The following is a 17,185-nucleotide window of genomic DNA, read 5'->3' as shown; positions in this document are numbered from 1 at the left end:
AAAATTTAAATCCGGTAATTTGCTGAATAATGGGGCCTACACACGTAACGATATACAGGCATTTTCTATGCGATCTCACTAGTTTGCTTAGAAAATGCCCCTACATCGCGTTGTGTGTAGGAGCGATAGCATTGTTGTCATCTGGTGATTAATATGCAGCATGCGCCAAACGTGAGAACATTGGCTCTGACAGACCGCTTGTGCTAAGTGATCATGCTCAAATGTTCTGAGCAATCTATCATCATTCAGAACGCTTCTGCATCACTAGGTGTAAGCAAAAAAGAGAAAGAAGTGGCGCTGGTATGATGAAAGGTATAAATGTTTTAATAACAATTAAGAATATTAAGTACAATTGCACAATATAAACAAGTAAAAAAATGAAACAATAAAATAAATGGGGAACAAGGGGAAAAAAACAAATGAATTTGTTATGACTGGACCGGAAACTGAATTGATGAATTGACTGATAGGACCAGTTCCGTGGGATAAGGAAGTATAATGATGCAAATAATCAAGAGGCCCACTGGGCTGATAGTTACCACACGGTGTCTCAGATGGTCTAGTCCCAGATACAATTAGAAGGGTGTCCTCAATTGTACCTGGAACATGTGACTAGTGCAGAACTCAGGAAGCTTCATTGGAGTTAATCACTGAGGAATGGAAAGCAGCTGCAACAGCAGCAGCTAGGAACCAGGCCAGCATCAGGAAATAAATGTGAATCAAGTCAGGTTTGTGACAGATGGTGGGGCCACAGTGGGCAATAACCCGATGTCGGTGGGGGCTTAGATGGTATATAGCCAGATACTTCCCACTTCGCTAGAGGTCCCAATTAGATGTTTGTAGAGAGGCAGGTTTCCTCAAGGTTGGTAGACTTGGATGACAGATGGTGTAAGTGGCCAACCTCGATTCCTGCGCTCAGTGTGACCAATATGTCCAGCTGGGATAAAGACCAATGGTGGAAGTGAACTGAGAGAGCGTGGGTAATGAGACAGGGGTTACCCACGCTCTCTCCCTTAACACTGATAGTTCTTTGGTGTGGAAGGGTCAACTTGAGTCTTAAATCCCAGGTCACCGACACTACTCTTCTCCAGGGTCAGCGATCTGGGATTTCAGACCCAGGTTGACCCTTTCATACCAAAGAAATACCCTTGTTGTTCAGCAAATTACCGGGTAATTTGCAGCTTGGTGTGAAAGGGGGTCAGAATGCACCCGGCAAAATGATGCTGGGTAATTGCCAGGTCACAGGTACTGTATGAAAGGGGTATTATACGATGTAATAGGGAAAAGAGAACAAGCTGGTAAGCAGGTGGGGGGATTGTTTCTTGGATTTCTGTTTATTATTTTTACACACAAATGAATAAGTAATTTTTTCCTGAGCTAAAGACTGATAGCATTGTTATGACCATACTACTTTAAAAAAAATTATTTTGGCTTAAGGGTGCCTTGAAAAAGTCATGGAGATCCAAAGGGTGCCCTGGACTGAAAAAGTTTGGGAACCATTGTCTTAATACTTTATAACATACCGAATAGGTTGTAAAATAATAATAGATAACCACTGTGACAGCGCTTTTATCCGCTGGAACGCAGTGGCGCCCCGTTGGAACGCACGGCCATATTGGAATAATATTCATATTTTCCAAAAGTTGTTTTCGGACGCCAGATGCCACTATAGACAACTAATTTATAGAATTAAACGCACGCTGATCCAGCTGGAATGCACGGCCACATTGCCTGGCCGAGTAACAGACGGCTGGGACCAATCATAGCGCACTAGGAGATCACATGGGGCACTATGATTGTACTGGATGGGCACCCGTACAGCAACTAAAATAGCTGCACATTATCTAATCAGCTGTGAGTGCTAATAAGAGGTGACTGGTGACAGGGTCAGTGTATCCTAATGCTTGAGCTGTGAAGACGCCTATAGATGCCCTGTCTTGAGAAAGGCCACCAAGTGGCCGAAACGTAGACTGTCTACAGAATGGTTATGTACCTCAATTAAAATTCTCTCATTGTACAAATGTGGTGAGTGCCCTCAATGGATTCGTTTAGTTTATAATGGAGAAAGCAAGTGCAAATTTTATTGCGTGATCAGAGATCCTACATGTTTTGAGCCTCTTGGCCCTAAGCACTTACCCCCTCTACGTAGAAAGAATTGGAGCCAGCACTCAGCGGTGTAGGTGAAAAAACAAAGAAACTTTTATTGCAAACACATCATTGCAAAAAGTGACAGCTGTAGGAACCTAGCAGCCGTTTCAACTGCTCATCCGCAGTTTTCATCAGGTGTGGAAAACTGCGGATGAGCAGTTGAAACGGCTGTCACTTTTTGCAATGATGTGTTTGCAATAAAAGTTTCTTTGTTTTTTCACCTACACCGCTGAGTGCTGGCTCCAATTTATTCTACGTAGAGGGGGTAAGTGCTTTTGTTCATGTACCTATGTGCCTTGCACCAGCTCAGTTAACCTTGGAACATTTAGAGTGCTTAAGCTGCAAAAACCTGCTACTATATATATATATATATATATATATATATATATATATATATAACCTTGAAACGTTGACATATGACGTATCCTTGTCACCACTAAAACATTGTCGTCTTGAAACTGAAATCCGAGAGAGACGCCTTATTTCGGGGAGCCCCACCACAAGTCCCTGGTCATCTTCTACATTGTCTGCGGAGGAAGGCACCGCGGTTTATTCCTTGTTGTCCGGAGTGCCGAACAAATCTACTGCTATATATATATATATATATATATATATATATATATATATATATATATATATACACACACACACACACACAGCTTTTTCATATTTCCGAGAAGTAACGTTTGATAAGAAAACTAACGCATAAATGCTGTTGATGTTGCAGTCTAATGTTCTCATATAACAAGATACAGTAAAGTTGATAATACTGTAGGCATTTAAAGAATAATATATGTGCTTTCATTTGTTGTTAAATTCATATTTCCGAAGCAAAGATCAGGAACATTCTTAACAACCGATGCAGTTGCAGTGACATCTTCTACATTTCTGGTACCATCCTGTTGGCTTTCTGGCATCACAGCCTCACTTTCTTTTTTACATAATGACATTTGCTCCTCCTGCTGCTCATCCATGGTCCACTCTACTTCTTCCTGCTGTATTTCATTTCCTGATGTCTTTATCCATTCCTAAATTGGAATACATTTGAAAATTAGCATGTAACAAAATATAGCATAATGAAATAGTGTGTCCCACGCTATCTCCACTTTCCTTATCACATTTCCAGGTTGTTTGTATTTTTCTGAGAAATGATAAAAGCAAAGACCTACAGTATATAGAGCTAGCATTCCATTCCAATGTATAGGGCATCCTTAGGCTACATACTTCAAGTGCACTTTGCACACTTTACCATATGTGGACTATGACTGAGAATGGTAAAGTATGGAGAAGCTGGAAAGTTCGCAGCTTGCCAAGCACCAGAGACGCCACCACACCAAATACACATATGTTAAGTAATCATAAGAACAATAGATAATGACATCAGCAATATTTCAAAAGCCCCTACATCAAAATGGATTTAATGGCAACAAATATACAGAATCAGGTCTAGAATTCCAGGTACCACATAAAAATATATTTTTCTTGTTCCCATGTTCACAAGCATGTTTATCCTCATAGATAAAAGACAATTTTAGAAACATAAACATGAACTTAGGGCCTGATTCAGCCCTGTTGCTGGGCTGTTTATACTGGCAGCCTTGCAAACAGGTAAGCCCCGCCCACAGCCCCACAGAATGCTGGCATGCTAGTCACTGTTGTCTTTACAATTCTATGTTTCCATGAGGAAAAAATACTTCACAGAAAGAGTAGTAGATCAGTGGAATAGCCTCCCATCAGAGGTGGTAGTGGCAAATACAGTAGAACAATACTTGGGATAGGCATATTGATATCCTTAAAAAGAAATAAGGATCAAATATGGTTTGAGGTTACGTGTTTAAAAAAGCGGCAGACTAGATGGGCCAAGTGGTTCTTATCTGCCGTCAAATTCTATGTTTCTGATTGTTGATCAATGCTCAGTTGAACATTAAAATATTGTATAAATAATGACATTACACTTTACAAGTAAAAGTATTAAATGAATTGGCCTCCCACATAATATTTGCTGAAATGTATTTATTTACAGTATGCTGCACATATTGTAGTTACTACTTGACTTACTGTAAATATCAATAAATGTTACCTGAAAGTATGCGCTGTGGCTGTGATACAGATCAGAGAACACATTTTTGGGATCAGGTATTGCTGGAAATATGCATTTCTTCACTCTGTATACAATAACACATATACCAGTAAATATGTAAAAAAAAATGTCTAGGTGAAGAAGATGTTAGTTGTTATCTATCCCAGACTAGTTACCTATCTTGTTCAGATGTCCTGAAGTTATGTAGATATTGCTACCTCCAAAATCAATTTAGAGAGATAATTTAATGTACCATATAAGGAAAGTCTTAATAGAACATACTGTACTCTACTGTATATTTGATCTGCTGGTATAACTAGCATTATAAATATTTGATCTGCAGGTACAGTATGGCTGGTATTAGGAATATTTGATCTGCAGGTACAGTATGGCTGGCATTAGGTATATTTGATCTGCAGGTATGGCTGGCATTAGGAATATTTGATCTGCAGGTACAGTATAACTAGCATTAGGAATATTTGATATGCAGGTACAGTATGGCTGGTATTAGGAATATATGATCTGCAGGCATGGCTGGCATTAGGTATATTTGATCTGCAGGTATGGCTGGTATTAGGAATATTTGATCTGCAGGTATGGCTGGCATTAGGAATATTTGATCTGCAGGCATGGCTGGCATTAGGAATATTTGATCTGCAGGTACAGTATGGCTTGCATTAGGAATATTTGATCTGCAGGTATGGCTGGCATTAGGAATATTTGATCTGCAGGTATGGCTGGCATTAGGAATATTTGATCTGCAGGTATGGCTGGCATTAGGAATATTTGATCTGCAGGTATGGCTGGCATTAGGAATATTTGATCTGCAGGTATGGCTGTCATTAGGAATATTTGATCTGCAGGTATGGCTGGAATTAGGAATATTTGAGCTGCTGCTATGGTTGGTATTAGGAAATATGTTCTGTGGGTATGGCTGGCATTAGGAATATTTGAGCTACTGATTTAGCTGGCATTAGGAATATTTGGATTCTCTGTTTGTTGTTACAAAAATGTATGAAACCTTGGAGAAAGATACAGTGGAGTAGTGCCCATAGCAGCTTCCAGCTCTCAAGTCTGCAGTGCAGCATGCAGTTAAAGGCAAATGCCCTCCCATTTAATTCACTATAAGAGGATTTTATTTCATATAGCAGGGCAGTATGTTTATATGGTACTTGTAAAAATCCTGTCAAAATGACAGCTTCTGCAATGTACCTCCAATCTCTGTCTTCACAGCTCCCTATCTCCATATCCAGCAAGTTTGAAACAGATCAGTGTCCCTGCAAAAAATGCTTTCACTTTCTGTTAAGGAGTAATTTGGCCCATCAAGTGGCCTCTAGTGGTCAGTGGCGGTACTTCACCTCATAGTTTGAGGAGTAGAAGATATTTACAAGATATTATTAGGAACAGTATAAAGTATAAGGGGCAGGTTTATAAAGAATATGTAAAAAGAAACACCATTGATAGCATAAAAAACAAATAAGAAAGAAAAAAGCAGTATGGAAAATATAGGTCATGTTGAAAGAAAGTGTCTACATACCTCCCAGGGGTTATCAATTAAAAAGAAGTATGGAAGTTATCTTAATGTTTTGGCAGAATGGTCTTTGATTAAAACATGCACTTACTGTGCAGGAACTCAAGTTCTCAGCCCACTACAGTATAAACGAAAATCCTTAGTGGTGAGGAGGTAGCCGGCAATTAAGTGGGTGGCCGATAAACAGTACAAAGTCTACAGATCTATCCACTTAGGGTATAGGTTGATGGATAAAATACCTCCAATTGAGCAGAAATGTGTCACCAGTCCACGGCAGCAGAAGCATCCTCAGATGTTACATGTGCAGACTGTGACTACCTGCATGAGAAGGGGACTCACATGATCCAGCAGGGAGTGGCTGCTAGATGGTAGAGAGTGTTTCCTTCTGTGCCGTGACTGGCACTAGCTGCCCGGCTTGTCCTCTGTACTCAACATGTTTGATCCAGCTGCCATTGGGAGCTTCACCGCTAACAGCCTGTGTGTTATTGTGCCGACTCCTGCTGTTGCTGTCGCCGCTGCTGGCGTGTGGGTGGATGCAAATTCCGTTAAGTCACAGATGTGAGGCTGGGCTGGCAGTAGAGATGGCTACTGACTCAATGGCTTTTCTCAGCGACTCGAATCATTCTGCTGAGTGAATGGTTTGAGTCGCTCACTGTTTACTTTGTTGAGTCAGCAGCACTGCAGCAGTAGCCACGCCCGCCTCTCTAATGGCTCTCTCAAGCTTCAAAAAGTGATAAAATGGAGAGTGATAAACAGCCAGCCAATCAGCTCCTGCCTGTCGTGTTACAGGCTGGGTTCGAAAAATGACAGGTAGGAGCTGATTGGCTTGTTGTTTATCACTCTTCATTTGATCACTTTTGAAGCTTGATACATCTGGCCCTCAGACTGACAGACTGGAGTTAGCAGGAGTCAGAAGGACTTGATAGACACTGACACTGCAGTTCATAGTTAAGCTCAGGGACGTGCAGTCAGGGGAGGCAGGGGAGGCAGTGCCTCCCCTGCCATTAATGATTAAGAAAATAATACAAAGAAAATACTTATGACACATGTGTCATAAGTATATGCTTTATATTATTATAATAATTTTTACAGGTTTTTTTTATTTTTCTGGAGGCACCAAGAGTGGTGCCTCCGGCTTTCCATGTTAAACTACCAGAACAGGGGACGGGCAGTGGGCGGGGCTGAGCACCGTGCTGTAAAAGCCCATTCAAAAAAGCTGGAGAAGCGGCACCTATAGCAGTGCCTCGGTGACAGGGACGTGCATTCTGCCTATATGAAAGCACGCCCCTGTCACTGAGGCAGATGTGATTGGGCAGAGTGGCGCCATTTCAGTGACAGGGACGTGCTTTCATATAGGCAGAAAGCACATCCCTGGCTGTCCCCGAGGCACTGCTATAGATGCCGGCACTGCTTATTGGCAGTGCTATTTTTAAAGGTGGATGAGCGGGTGCAGCTATGGCTTGTCCGCTGACTCATGTTGCGTGGGCTTTTGTTCGGGCGTGGGAGCTGTCGGGGCTGCTTGGGGCTCTGCCTTTCCCAGCCGCTCCGGTCAGTGCTGCCAGTCAGTGCTGTGGGGTGGCGGGGGACCTAGTCCTTCCTGTGCGGAGATCCAGCATGAGCCAAGCCTGAGGGCTGCCGCTGCTCACACATACCTGCTGACCCCTCCAGCCTGTCCCCTGTACCCCTGACTCACAGCAGCCACACATTCCGTGATACTTGCAGACCTAAGGCCAGCCACTGCGGAGTTAGCTTCACGGAAGCTCTGTCCAGGCCCCCAGCACTGACAGGAACATCTTGTCCTGCTCCCTGGGTTGGTGCAGCTGCATTACCAAAAAGAGGAGCCCAGTGTGTGCAGCTGCTTCTTACCTGAAGATATGGGCTTGGATGTGGTGACAGGAGGGCTGGTGGTGGATCTGGCAAAGCAGTCATTATGTGGAGCCAGGCCCTGACCAAGGAAATCGGCAAGAAGCAGAGTTTACCCAGCCAGGAAGGAAGAGGTAAGTGACTAGTGTGCCCTGGCCAGTTGTCTAATGTTTCCAAACAGCTGCCTCCATATTCTGCCTCCATAACAGTGCAGCACTGTTTACGTAGATTCACCTGGCTGCAGACTCTCACCGTTTCCTGACTCCTGCTGTTCCCTCTCACGGCAAGGCTGCAGGTTATTTTCCTATAAAATGTGGATTGCAATTGGCATCTGATCTGGCTTGGAAAGTGGTGCTTGTGATATTGAAGGTGATCCCAGGATCGTTCAGACCACTAGGATTGTCCCCTTTTCACCTAGACTGGTAATTATACTTGGATAGTTTTAACGTCTAATAGAGCAACATAAGTATCAGAACGTCTTGCTGAACTATGTAATGATACATGTGTAACATTTCTTTACAAACTACTTCAGAGGTTAAGTCTGTGATTATCAGTATGAAGCTATGAATAAATCTGTATACCATTAACATTATTGTTACTATAAGGTTTGGCCAATGCTAGTTTTTATTTTTCATGCTTTTTGGGGGGTATTTTGTAGTCAGTGTCTATAGCAAATAGGCTGCAGCCCTTTTATCTATAATCCTTTTATTTGTTATTCAAATATATATATTTTTTAAGCGAATGCAGCATTGAGGACACATTTCTGAGTGGCACTAGATACACCCATAAATGGAGCTAGACACACCTTATAGGTGGCGCATGATGCCCACTAAACAGTGTGCCACAGGAACATTCTGCTACAAACTATAATCTCCATGAAACTAGTTTTCAAAAGTAGGCAAGTGTGGTTTAAGGGACAGGGGTGTGTGTTTATGTAAAATAAGTGTGTTTTTAAATGAAAGAAGTATATCAGCCATACTGTATGTACTAGCCTCTGAGTACACTGGCTGTGCGGGATGCCAACTGAACTCAGAGGTTCTTTTAAAGAGGCAGACATTTACAATGCAAAACCATGCCTTGTAAATGATTGCCCTTTTAAAAAAACCTCAGAGTTCGTCCGGCACCCTGCACAGCCAGTGATCTCAGAGGCTAGTACATTTGGCTGCATGTGTTTTTTAATAAAACACACATACAGTGGCTCTTAAATAATGTGGTGTCTTTATATGGGTAGTATAACACATGCGAGTTTGAAAAAAAATGTTTGTATACTAGTTGGTATTTTAAGAGGTAAAATACTTTCTGGAAATGTTACGGCCACTAGTGTGGTTATTGTAGGGCAGGATTAAGGCAACATTTCGGTTCATAATAGCCATCGTCAGGATATGTACTGTGTGTATATTAGGGGAGAGGCAGGGAGTGCTGGGTTTGGGTTGCTTCTCTACGGACAGGCATGAGCTGCTCTGCGGGTCTCTGCTGCTTATGCAGGTGGCAGCTCCCGCACCTGCTTGTCAGTGCAGAAGCAACCTCACAGAGCTGGTCGGTTCTGGCTCCACTAAGCCAGTGCCTCACCAACCACTAACTTCACCGCACGTCACTGGTTAAGCTGGATAGCCAGCAGCAGTAAGTCAACTCCCAGAGAACTGTCACTGAATAAATTCCTGGTCTGCCAGCACACTGACTGACTGAGGGGTAGATTTATTAAGCATGGTGAAGTGATAAAGTATCTGGTTATTATCACCGGCCAATCAGCTCCTACCTGTCCTTTTTCAAACCAAGCCTGTAACTACACAGGTAGGAGCTGATTGGCCGGTGATAAAAAACAGACACTTTGGCCCTTATTCTGATCGGTGTGGAAATATCCGCGTGCGCTCGTGCCGCCAATGTTTTGTGTCTGCGCATGTGCAGAGGCGTCTCTGCGCATATGCGAGCGGGGCGTACGGCCAAATCCCGCATGAAATGTGAACACTCCGAACAGGGGGTGGAGAGGGGCGTGAAGGGCTATTTGGGCTCATTGCCATATGCATACGCCCCACGTTTCATGGGCGTTCCCATGCAAACGCTGGGCGTACGTATGGTAATGCGGCCGTGACGCACGTGTAGGGGGCGGACATATGACATCGCCGGATGTCAGCTGCCCGCCCAGATCCCTGCTTTTGCACGGAAAAATGTGTCCGTGTGGTCTGAGGTTGCGGGAGCTGGTGGAGCACTTGGTCCTGCATTCGATGGTCTGCGACCATCGAATGATGGGGGAGGTTCCCTGAGATGGAGGAGGCGTATTCCGTGAAAAATACACGTGCGGTCCGTTCGGCCAGCTTCTTACCACGTACGGACGGAGTTGGCGATCCGTATGGAAGGTGGGGTTTCGCACGCACTGTCCTGGCCGCATATTCGGATCCGGCCGCACCGATCAGAATAAGGGCCTTTATCACATCACCGAGCTTAATAAATCTACCCCTGAGACTCTGCAACTCACTAAATGTGTCGTGAGCCCTGCACTGGCTCACTTCACTGAAGTGAGCCATGTGTCTCGACTCTGTTCAGTGAATCACTCTGCCCGTGACTAGCTGGTGGGGTTACAGGCAGCAGGGTGTCCTGGTGAACAGAGTGCTCAGAAAACGTGTTTTGCCACACACAGGGCGGCTTTTTCAAATCCAGAGTCAGTTAATTCCATAAAGGGTTATACACCTATCTGGTGTATTTGATTCAGGTGTTGTGAGGTAATTAGCCAGTGTTGATTTATATATATTTATATATATATATGGAAGGAATTCGGCGGCACTCAGTAGCAAAGAAGAGAAACACACTGATTGCCAATAGATGCCAATGTTTCAATGTTTATCACAATTTCGTCAGGGCAGCGGAAACATATATATAGATATATTATTTGTATATACCCAGCCTATTTGTGTTTAGTTAGCAGGAAGGTATCACAGCTTGCATTTTAAAATGCACAATATTACAAAAAGCAATTATAATAAAGATTAAAACATCACGGTGCCACAAGAGGCCCTGGCTGCAGCATGGGCTTATTTCATGTAAATAAAGTGTTAAAAACAATTAAGATCAGTGGCGGATTTTACCTATGGGCTGCAGTAGTGTGGACCCCCAGGTAAAATCCATCACCACGCTCAGTGTCAGTGAAGCCAGATGCAGTCTGTGACTGCACTGATTTCAATGTAACTGGCAGCAACTTTCTATTGGAAGTCCTACCTGTCAATCACGGACACTACAGGCAGTTCCATTGGGTGGTTTCTATGGGCTACAGCCAATGCTGTTCTCTGCACCTGCCAGGACCATTGAGCAGGTGCCAGGACTTAGGGATGGCTGTATTCTTCTCCACAGTGGTAATGGCAACTGCTTGACGCTGATTATGATGTCATATTATTTTGCATCCATTCGCTCTGGGCAGTGTTGCTTAGCACACAGTCACTGCAGAAGGACTTTTTAAACTCCATGTATATAACTATGATAGATAGATAGATAAATAGATAGATATTCACTGTAGATCGATATTCACTAACCTTTCCATAACACATCCAAGTGATAATATTACAAAGAAGACCAAAGAAGAAATTGTTGAAAAGATAATGATGAAAAGGTGCCTTAGTAGAAATGAATCAGTCTGTTTGGCGTCTTCAGCACAAGAATCTAGAATAGAACAGCTGCATACAGTTTAATACAGACAATGCATAAAGTCAGAATCCAGAAGGAGAAAAAAATCAATAGTACATCTGAAAATGGCTCCTACCTAACACACTGCCATTCTTTGTGAAGATAGGTTGACTCCACTCACTTTCAGGGTTAGATTCGTATGGTGCACATAACGTAAGTATTTGAAATCTTAGCTGTACTTGGAAGCATTCCTCCTGTTCCAAGATTAGTTTATTAAAAGAACAATAGAAAAATGGCTTCGCTGAGAAGCATTCTGAAGATGTCACAGTTCTCTAACAACCAAGAAGAACAAGAAAACACAAAAATAAGATGCAATAGTGTACAAGTACCATCAATGAGAAACAGGAAAACACAGAAATAAGATGCAATAGTGTACAAGTACCGTCAATGAGAAACAAGAAAACACAGAAATAAGATGCAATAGTGTACAAGTACCATCAATGAGAAACAAGAAAACACAGAAATAAGATGTAATAGTGTACAAGTACCATCAATGAGAAACAAGAAAACACAGAAATAAGATGCAATAGTGTACAAGTACCATCAATGAGAAACTTTGAGGGAGATGCAGAAGATATAGATGGATGTTACATGTTAGAGGCAATCAGTGGGATGTGGTCCTGTCCAGATTTGCTGGAAGTGCAGGATCCCGGCTGAACTGGTATGTTTATTTAAAGCGGCAATTATTTACAAAGCAAAACCATGGCTTGTAAATGATCACCACTTAGCCTAATTCAGACCTGATTTCAGGAGACATTTGCTCTCAAAATGGGCAAAACCATGAGCACTGCAGGTGGGGCAGATGTACCATGTACAGAGTGGTTGGGATCATTGGGTCTACAGCATGATGGTCAACAGACATGGTTCCAACCTAGAACCATGTCGACCTTTTCCCATGTCGACCTAGACCCATGTCGACATTTTCCCATGTCGACCTAATGGTGTCGACCTAATAACTGTCGACCATCATGCTGTAGACCAAATGACCGCATCCCGTACAGAGAGATTTGGGTGAGTTATTCAGTGTTTATGGCATGATTTATAACAGGAGTAATCATATCATCAAGCCTCACCCAGCTGATTAAACTCTAAAACAAAAGTCCAGAGAAAGATATAATTAGATAGATGAAACCTTCTACAGAGATATGTACTGTGATTCCTCCATTCCCAACAGCAGTTGTAGTCCCCATAGGTTTCTATGGGGCATGTGATGCTGCCAGATTAATGAAGCTCCAGAGTGTGAACCATTCCTGAGAATGGTCCCCTGAAGTCTGTTAGCCCATTGTAGCCTGTGCGGCTGCAGATTGTACAAATTGTATTAAGTTGTCAGACAATCCAGACATCCCATGTTTTATGGCAATGGCTTCTAAACTCAGCACCATGACCAGGGTCGAAACTAGGGTTTCCGGCGCCCGGGGCAAGGCAGTCATTTGGTCGGCCAAATAACTGCCTTGCCCCTGGCGCCGAAGGCTGAGCAACCCCCCGCGCCCACATACCTATGTGCATCGGGGTCCGGGGAGGGGCAGCGGGGTCCGGGGACGGGCAGCGGCGGCTTTCATTTGTAGCAAGCTACACTATTTGCCTGGTGGCGGGAAGCGCTGCTGATTTTGAAAAGACCCTGATTGACTGAGAGAATTCAAGTCTTTTCAAAATCTGCTTCCTGCCCGGCAAATAGCGTAGCTTGCTTCCAGCTGCCGCTACACCCGTCCCCGGAGCCCCACTGCCCGATCCCTGGCCCCCGCTGCCCGTTCCCGGGCCCCCGCTGCTCGGCCCCGGACCTGACGGCGCCCCCCCATGCAGCGCCCGGGTCGCGTGACCACCTAGCCCCCCCCCCTAGTTACGGCCCTGCCATGACTGACCTGCCATTCCTTTTCTTTGCTGCCCTTCCACTGTAGAATCATGTCAAAGCAAGAGTCTGAAAAATCCATCTTATACTGAGGTTCTGTACTCCGACTGGTCAGTTCATCATTGTACCATATCAACGTCACATTCTCTGGTGGACCTGCAGAGAAGTGGCAATTGTTTTGTATTTAGTATTTTAAGTTCCTATAATAACATAATAGTAGACTTATCATTATGTTGACATAATCAAAACGTTCCCAAGACTTCTGTTAGTGAAACAATATCTTGCACTGGTATAAAGCCATTTCGTACATTTCCTTTATCTCTAGGAAAATTGTACAGTCCCCTTAATACGGCTACTCAGTAGTCATTAGAACATAGGGCCTTATTCTAGTTCACTCTTTCTGACAAAATCCTTCTTAGATGGACAAAACCATGTGCACTGCAGGTGGGGCAGATGTTACTTGTGCAGAGAGAGTTAGATTTGGGTGGGGTTTTACTTCAAAGTGAGATCTATATTGCAGTGTAAAAATAAAGCTGTCAGTATTTTCCCTGCACAGAAACAAAATAACTCACCCAAATCTAATTCTCTCTGCACATTTTACATCTGCCCACCTGCAGTGCACATGGTTTTGTCCATCTAAGAAGCTTTTTGTCAGAAAGAGTGAACTAGAATAAGGCCCATAGTGACATATGTAGTATTACTTTGTGCTGTGTCATCTCCAATTTAGGGAGCAACTAAAGTATTAAATGCATATAACCAAGGCTATTTTTCAGCAGGCTCCAGCAGGAATTGAGGCCCTTATTCTAGTTCACTCTTTCTGACAAAATATTTCTTAGATGGACAAAACCATGTGCACTGCAGGTGAGGCAGATGTTACTTGTGCAGAGATAATTAGATTTGGGTGGGGTTTTACACCTGCCTCACCTGCAGTGCACATGGTTTTGTCCATCTAAGAAATATTTTGTCAGAAAGAGTGAACTACAATAAGGGCCTCAGTTCCTGCTGGAGCCTGCTGAAAAATAGCCCTGCATATAACTATACATGACAATGATGACAGATGTATGGTATACCTAGCAGTGGATATACTTTCCACATTTCTTTTTTCCCTCTCTATAATTGTCCCAGAATCCTGCTAATGTAGGAAAATATATACGGTACAGTATTTAGTGCTGCTACACTGGCAGCACACAATTCCATACTTCTCTGACAAAATGACTGTAAGGGGAAGGGACAAATAAAGAAATAATGGTGCTATACAAATTATATTCTATTTATGTTTTGATATTCTACACATTTAGTTACTGTATGCACATTGCTTTGTTTGGATCACTAGCCCTACCACAGCCTACAACCCACTGAATCTTTATTTCCCCCTGGCACCTGTTGTGCCCTGATAAAAAGAGGTGTCAGGTGGACCATCAAGTGCCTGATGATCGGTGGGCAACATCTAGTATTAAAAAAAAAAGACATGTTTAATTGTACACAGCAGTGCAGGCTCGAGTGGGGGGGGTGAGGCACACCAAATGAGAGTGATGTTTGGCAGCATTTGAAATGGCATTTGGTGTGACTCCCATATTTGAATTTGGGGAGCATGGGTTGTAGGGTCGACACAGCTAAGTTCGACATGCATTGGGTCAACCACTGAAGGTCGACATAGGCTTAGGTGGCTACCTGAAAAGGTCAAAAGGGCTTAGGCCGACAGGGTCATTATGTCAACGCAAGCATTAGGTGGACATGGGCAAGGTCGACATTTAAAAGGTCGTCATGGGCTTTTCACGTTTTTTTTGTCCTGAATGTCGACACAGTAAACATGGACACCATATTGGTGCGCTGCATCCCCTCGCATGGCTCGCTGAGCTCACCATACTTCGGGCACGGTGCCTCGCTACACTCGGCACACTATTTTGTTCTCCCTCCCCGCCCTAGTGGATGGTAGGGCATGAAATACCTCCTGTCAGCACATGTCGGCTCAAAAAACAGTGAAAAACCCATGTTGACCTTTTGACTGCCGACATTGCCCATATTGACCTAATGCCTGTGTCGACCTAATGACCCTGACAATCTAAGCCCTGTCAACCTTTTCAGGTATCCACATAAGCACATGTCGACCATCAGTGGTTGACCCAATGCATGTCGACCTAGCGACCATATACCCTTAATTTTCCAGCACTCATGGTGTGTACACACGGTCAGATGTGCCTTAAGATACTATCCACAATCTGATCAGATAGGATCGTGGATAGGATCTTAAGGCACATCCGATTTGCATCCTATCTTGACTATATAGTGCAGATCTGCACTATATAGACAAGGCAGCCAAGACTTTCTGGCTTCCGATACGTGAACGCGCATCGGGATCGAATCGGGATCGCAAGGGTTAAAACCCTTGCGATCTGCATCCGATGTTGATCCAATGCCGATCCGATGTTGACTATATCGCCAACATCGGAAAGGAAATCGGACCGTGTGTACACAGCATTAGCCTAACCCGAACTCCCACCCCCTCCCCAGTGCCTAACTAACTCTCCCACCTGCAGCCTTACTATTGTCAGAATGTTGGTATTTTAACGGCAACATTTTATGAATATCAACATAAAAACTGTCGACATGATCAATGTCGAAATTGTAAATGATAAACTAGTAAATGTTGATGACTATTTCCCAGACTACATAGGGAAATCACTTAGTTGTATTTGCTATCCATGCAAAATACTGCCCTTCCTCCACTGTATATATCTTCAACTCGGTCATGTAATTGGATGAAATTATTCAAAAGAGCATGTAAAATAAAGTTAAATCAAGTATTATATTTCATTCTAATAATAGACACTTATAATAACAAAATGAAATAAACTGTACAATATTGTGTATTTGCCACTATTGTCACACAAAAACAGTACAGTTTTGAAACATAGGTCATATACTTACCTTTAAACGAATTGCTTTTGGTCTGCACAATGGCATTTAGAAGAGTTAATAATAAAGGAAGCAGAATCATCATAAATCTGTGCTTTCACAAGCTGTGATGTGTGGCGAGCAAGGTAATGAAGATGCTGTGGTTTGCACAATGTTATAAGTACAATTATCTTCACTGAGTAAAGAAAAGTTTGTGAGGATATGACAACAGGAAGGAACTAAAAGACAATGCTAAGGTTAAAAAAGGGTAATCTCATGGACTAATCTCTAATCTCATTGACATTTGAAGGGAAAATATTTCTAATTTCTCCTTAACCTATCGGGGTTTTTTCTCTTTGTTAATTTTTCAAAGACAAAATTTTTAACTCAAATTTAGGGGTAGATGTATGAACGGTCATTATGAGTAGGGTTACCACCTTTCCCCTTTAATTCCGGACACATATTAATTACACAGGTTCTGTGGCTGGCTGACTTCAAGACTCCATTTCACCTGATTTTAAACTTCCACAGAACCTGTGTAATTAACATGTGTCCGGAATTAAAGGGGAAAGGTGGTAACCCTAATTATGAGGGAGAAGCGTCATTGCATGCGACCAAACGGGAGATAAATCATTCGATGGTTGCTGACAATCAAATGATTTTTCTCCCCTTTAGTTATAAAATTCGGTCTAGGTGGCCCCATTGTGCAGACAGCATTGCAGCTCTGAATACCACTACAGGAAGCATGGGTGCTGACAGTCACTGTTGGAAGTGAACTGAAATCTAAGTGTCATATATTTATTGATGACTGCATTATACATAGGTCAACTGAGTTACACATATACTGTATCAGAAGACTGAGTTCACTAATCTGTGAAGTAAGAGACACTTACAGAGGTGTAATACAGGAGTACTAATACCTGAGATATAAGTATTGCTAAATGCTGAAGATAATTGTGCTACTTAAGACTGAGCAATATATAGTATACACATTATTAATGGAGAGCCACTCCCTGGAAAATGAGGGCAACATGCATATGCGATCCAACTTAAATTTAGCTCCAAAGTGTAATTAGACGGCAGATAAGAACCACTTGGCCCATCTAGTCTGCCCCTTTATTAAACATGTTACCTCAAACCATATTTGATC

General features: G+C 42.9%; 1 protein-coding gene across 2 annotated transcripts; it reads right to left on the bottom strand.

The window, feature by feature from the left end:
• Positions 1–2,858: 2,858 nt before the first annotated feature.
• LOC146057466 (cytokine receptor-like factor 2) lies at positions 2,859–16,200 on the bottom strand. 2 transcript variants are annotated; one of them, XM_083168728.1, is made up of 6 exons: positions 16,069–16,200; positions 13,154–13,296; positions 11,371–11,566; positions 11,144–11,270; positions 4,229–4,313; positions 2,859–3,176 (listed from the first exon to the last, which is right to left on the bottom strand). In XM_083168728.1, the coding sequence occupies exons 1-6, from the start codon at positions 16,139–16,141 to the stop codon at positions 2,928–2,930; spliced, it is 873 nt and encodes a 290-aa protein (XP_083024854.1). In that variant the 5' UTR covers positions 16,142–16,200; the 3' UTR covers positions 2,859–2,927. The 2 variants fall into 2 exon arrangements, with proteins under 2 accessions (XP_083024854.1, XP_083024855.1); XM_083168729.1 differs by having other exon boundaries at positions 11,371–11,488.
• Between the last annotated feature and the right edge of the window lie 985 nt (positions 16,201–17,185).

The sequence above is a fragment of the Crinia signifera genome, chromosome 2 (assembly GCF_055691185.1).
Source record: "Crinia signifera chromosome 2, ASM5569118v1, whole genome shotgun sequence".
NCBI lineage: Eukaryota > Metazoa > Chordata > Amphibia > Anura > Myobatrachidae > Crinia > Crinia signifera.
This window is presented reverse-complemented; position numbering and strand designations above follow the sequence as displayed.

What these genes read in the sequence shown, in the direction of transcription:
- LOC146057466 (XM_083168728.1), bottom strand. Translation starts at nt 16,141, where the DNA reads ATGATGATTCTGCTTCCTTTATTATTAACTCTTCTAAATGCCATTGTG. An exon ending in CTTGGATGTGTTATGGAAAG is followed by an intron (nt 4,314 to 11,143) that starts GTTAGTGAATAT and finishes TATTGTATACAG; the next exon opens with AGTGAAGAAATGCATATTTC. An exon ending in GCCACAGCGCATACTTTCAG is followed by an intron (nt 3,177 to 4,228) that starts GTAACATTTATT and finishes ATTCCAATTTAG; the next exon opens with GAATGGATAAAGACATCAGG.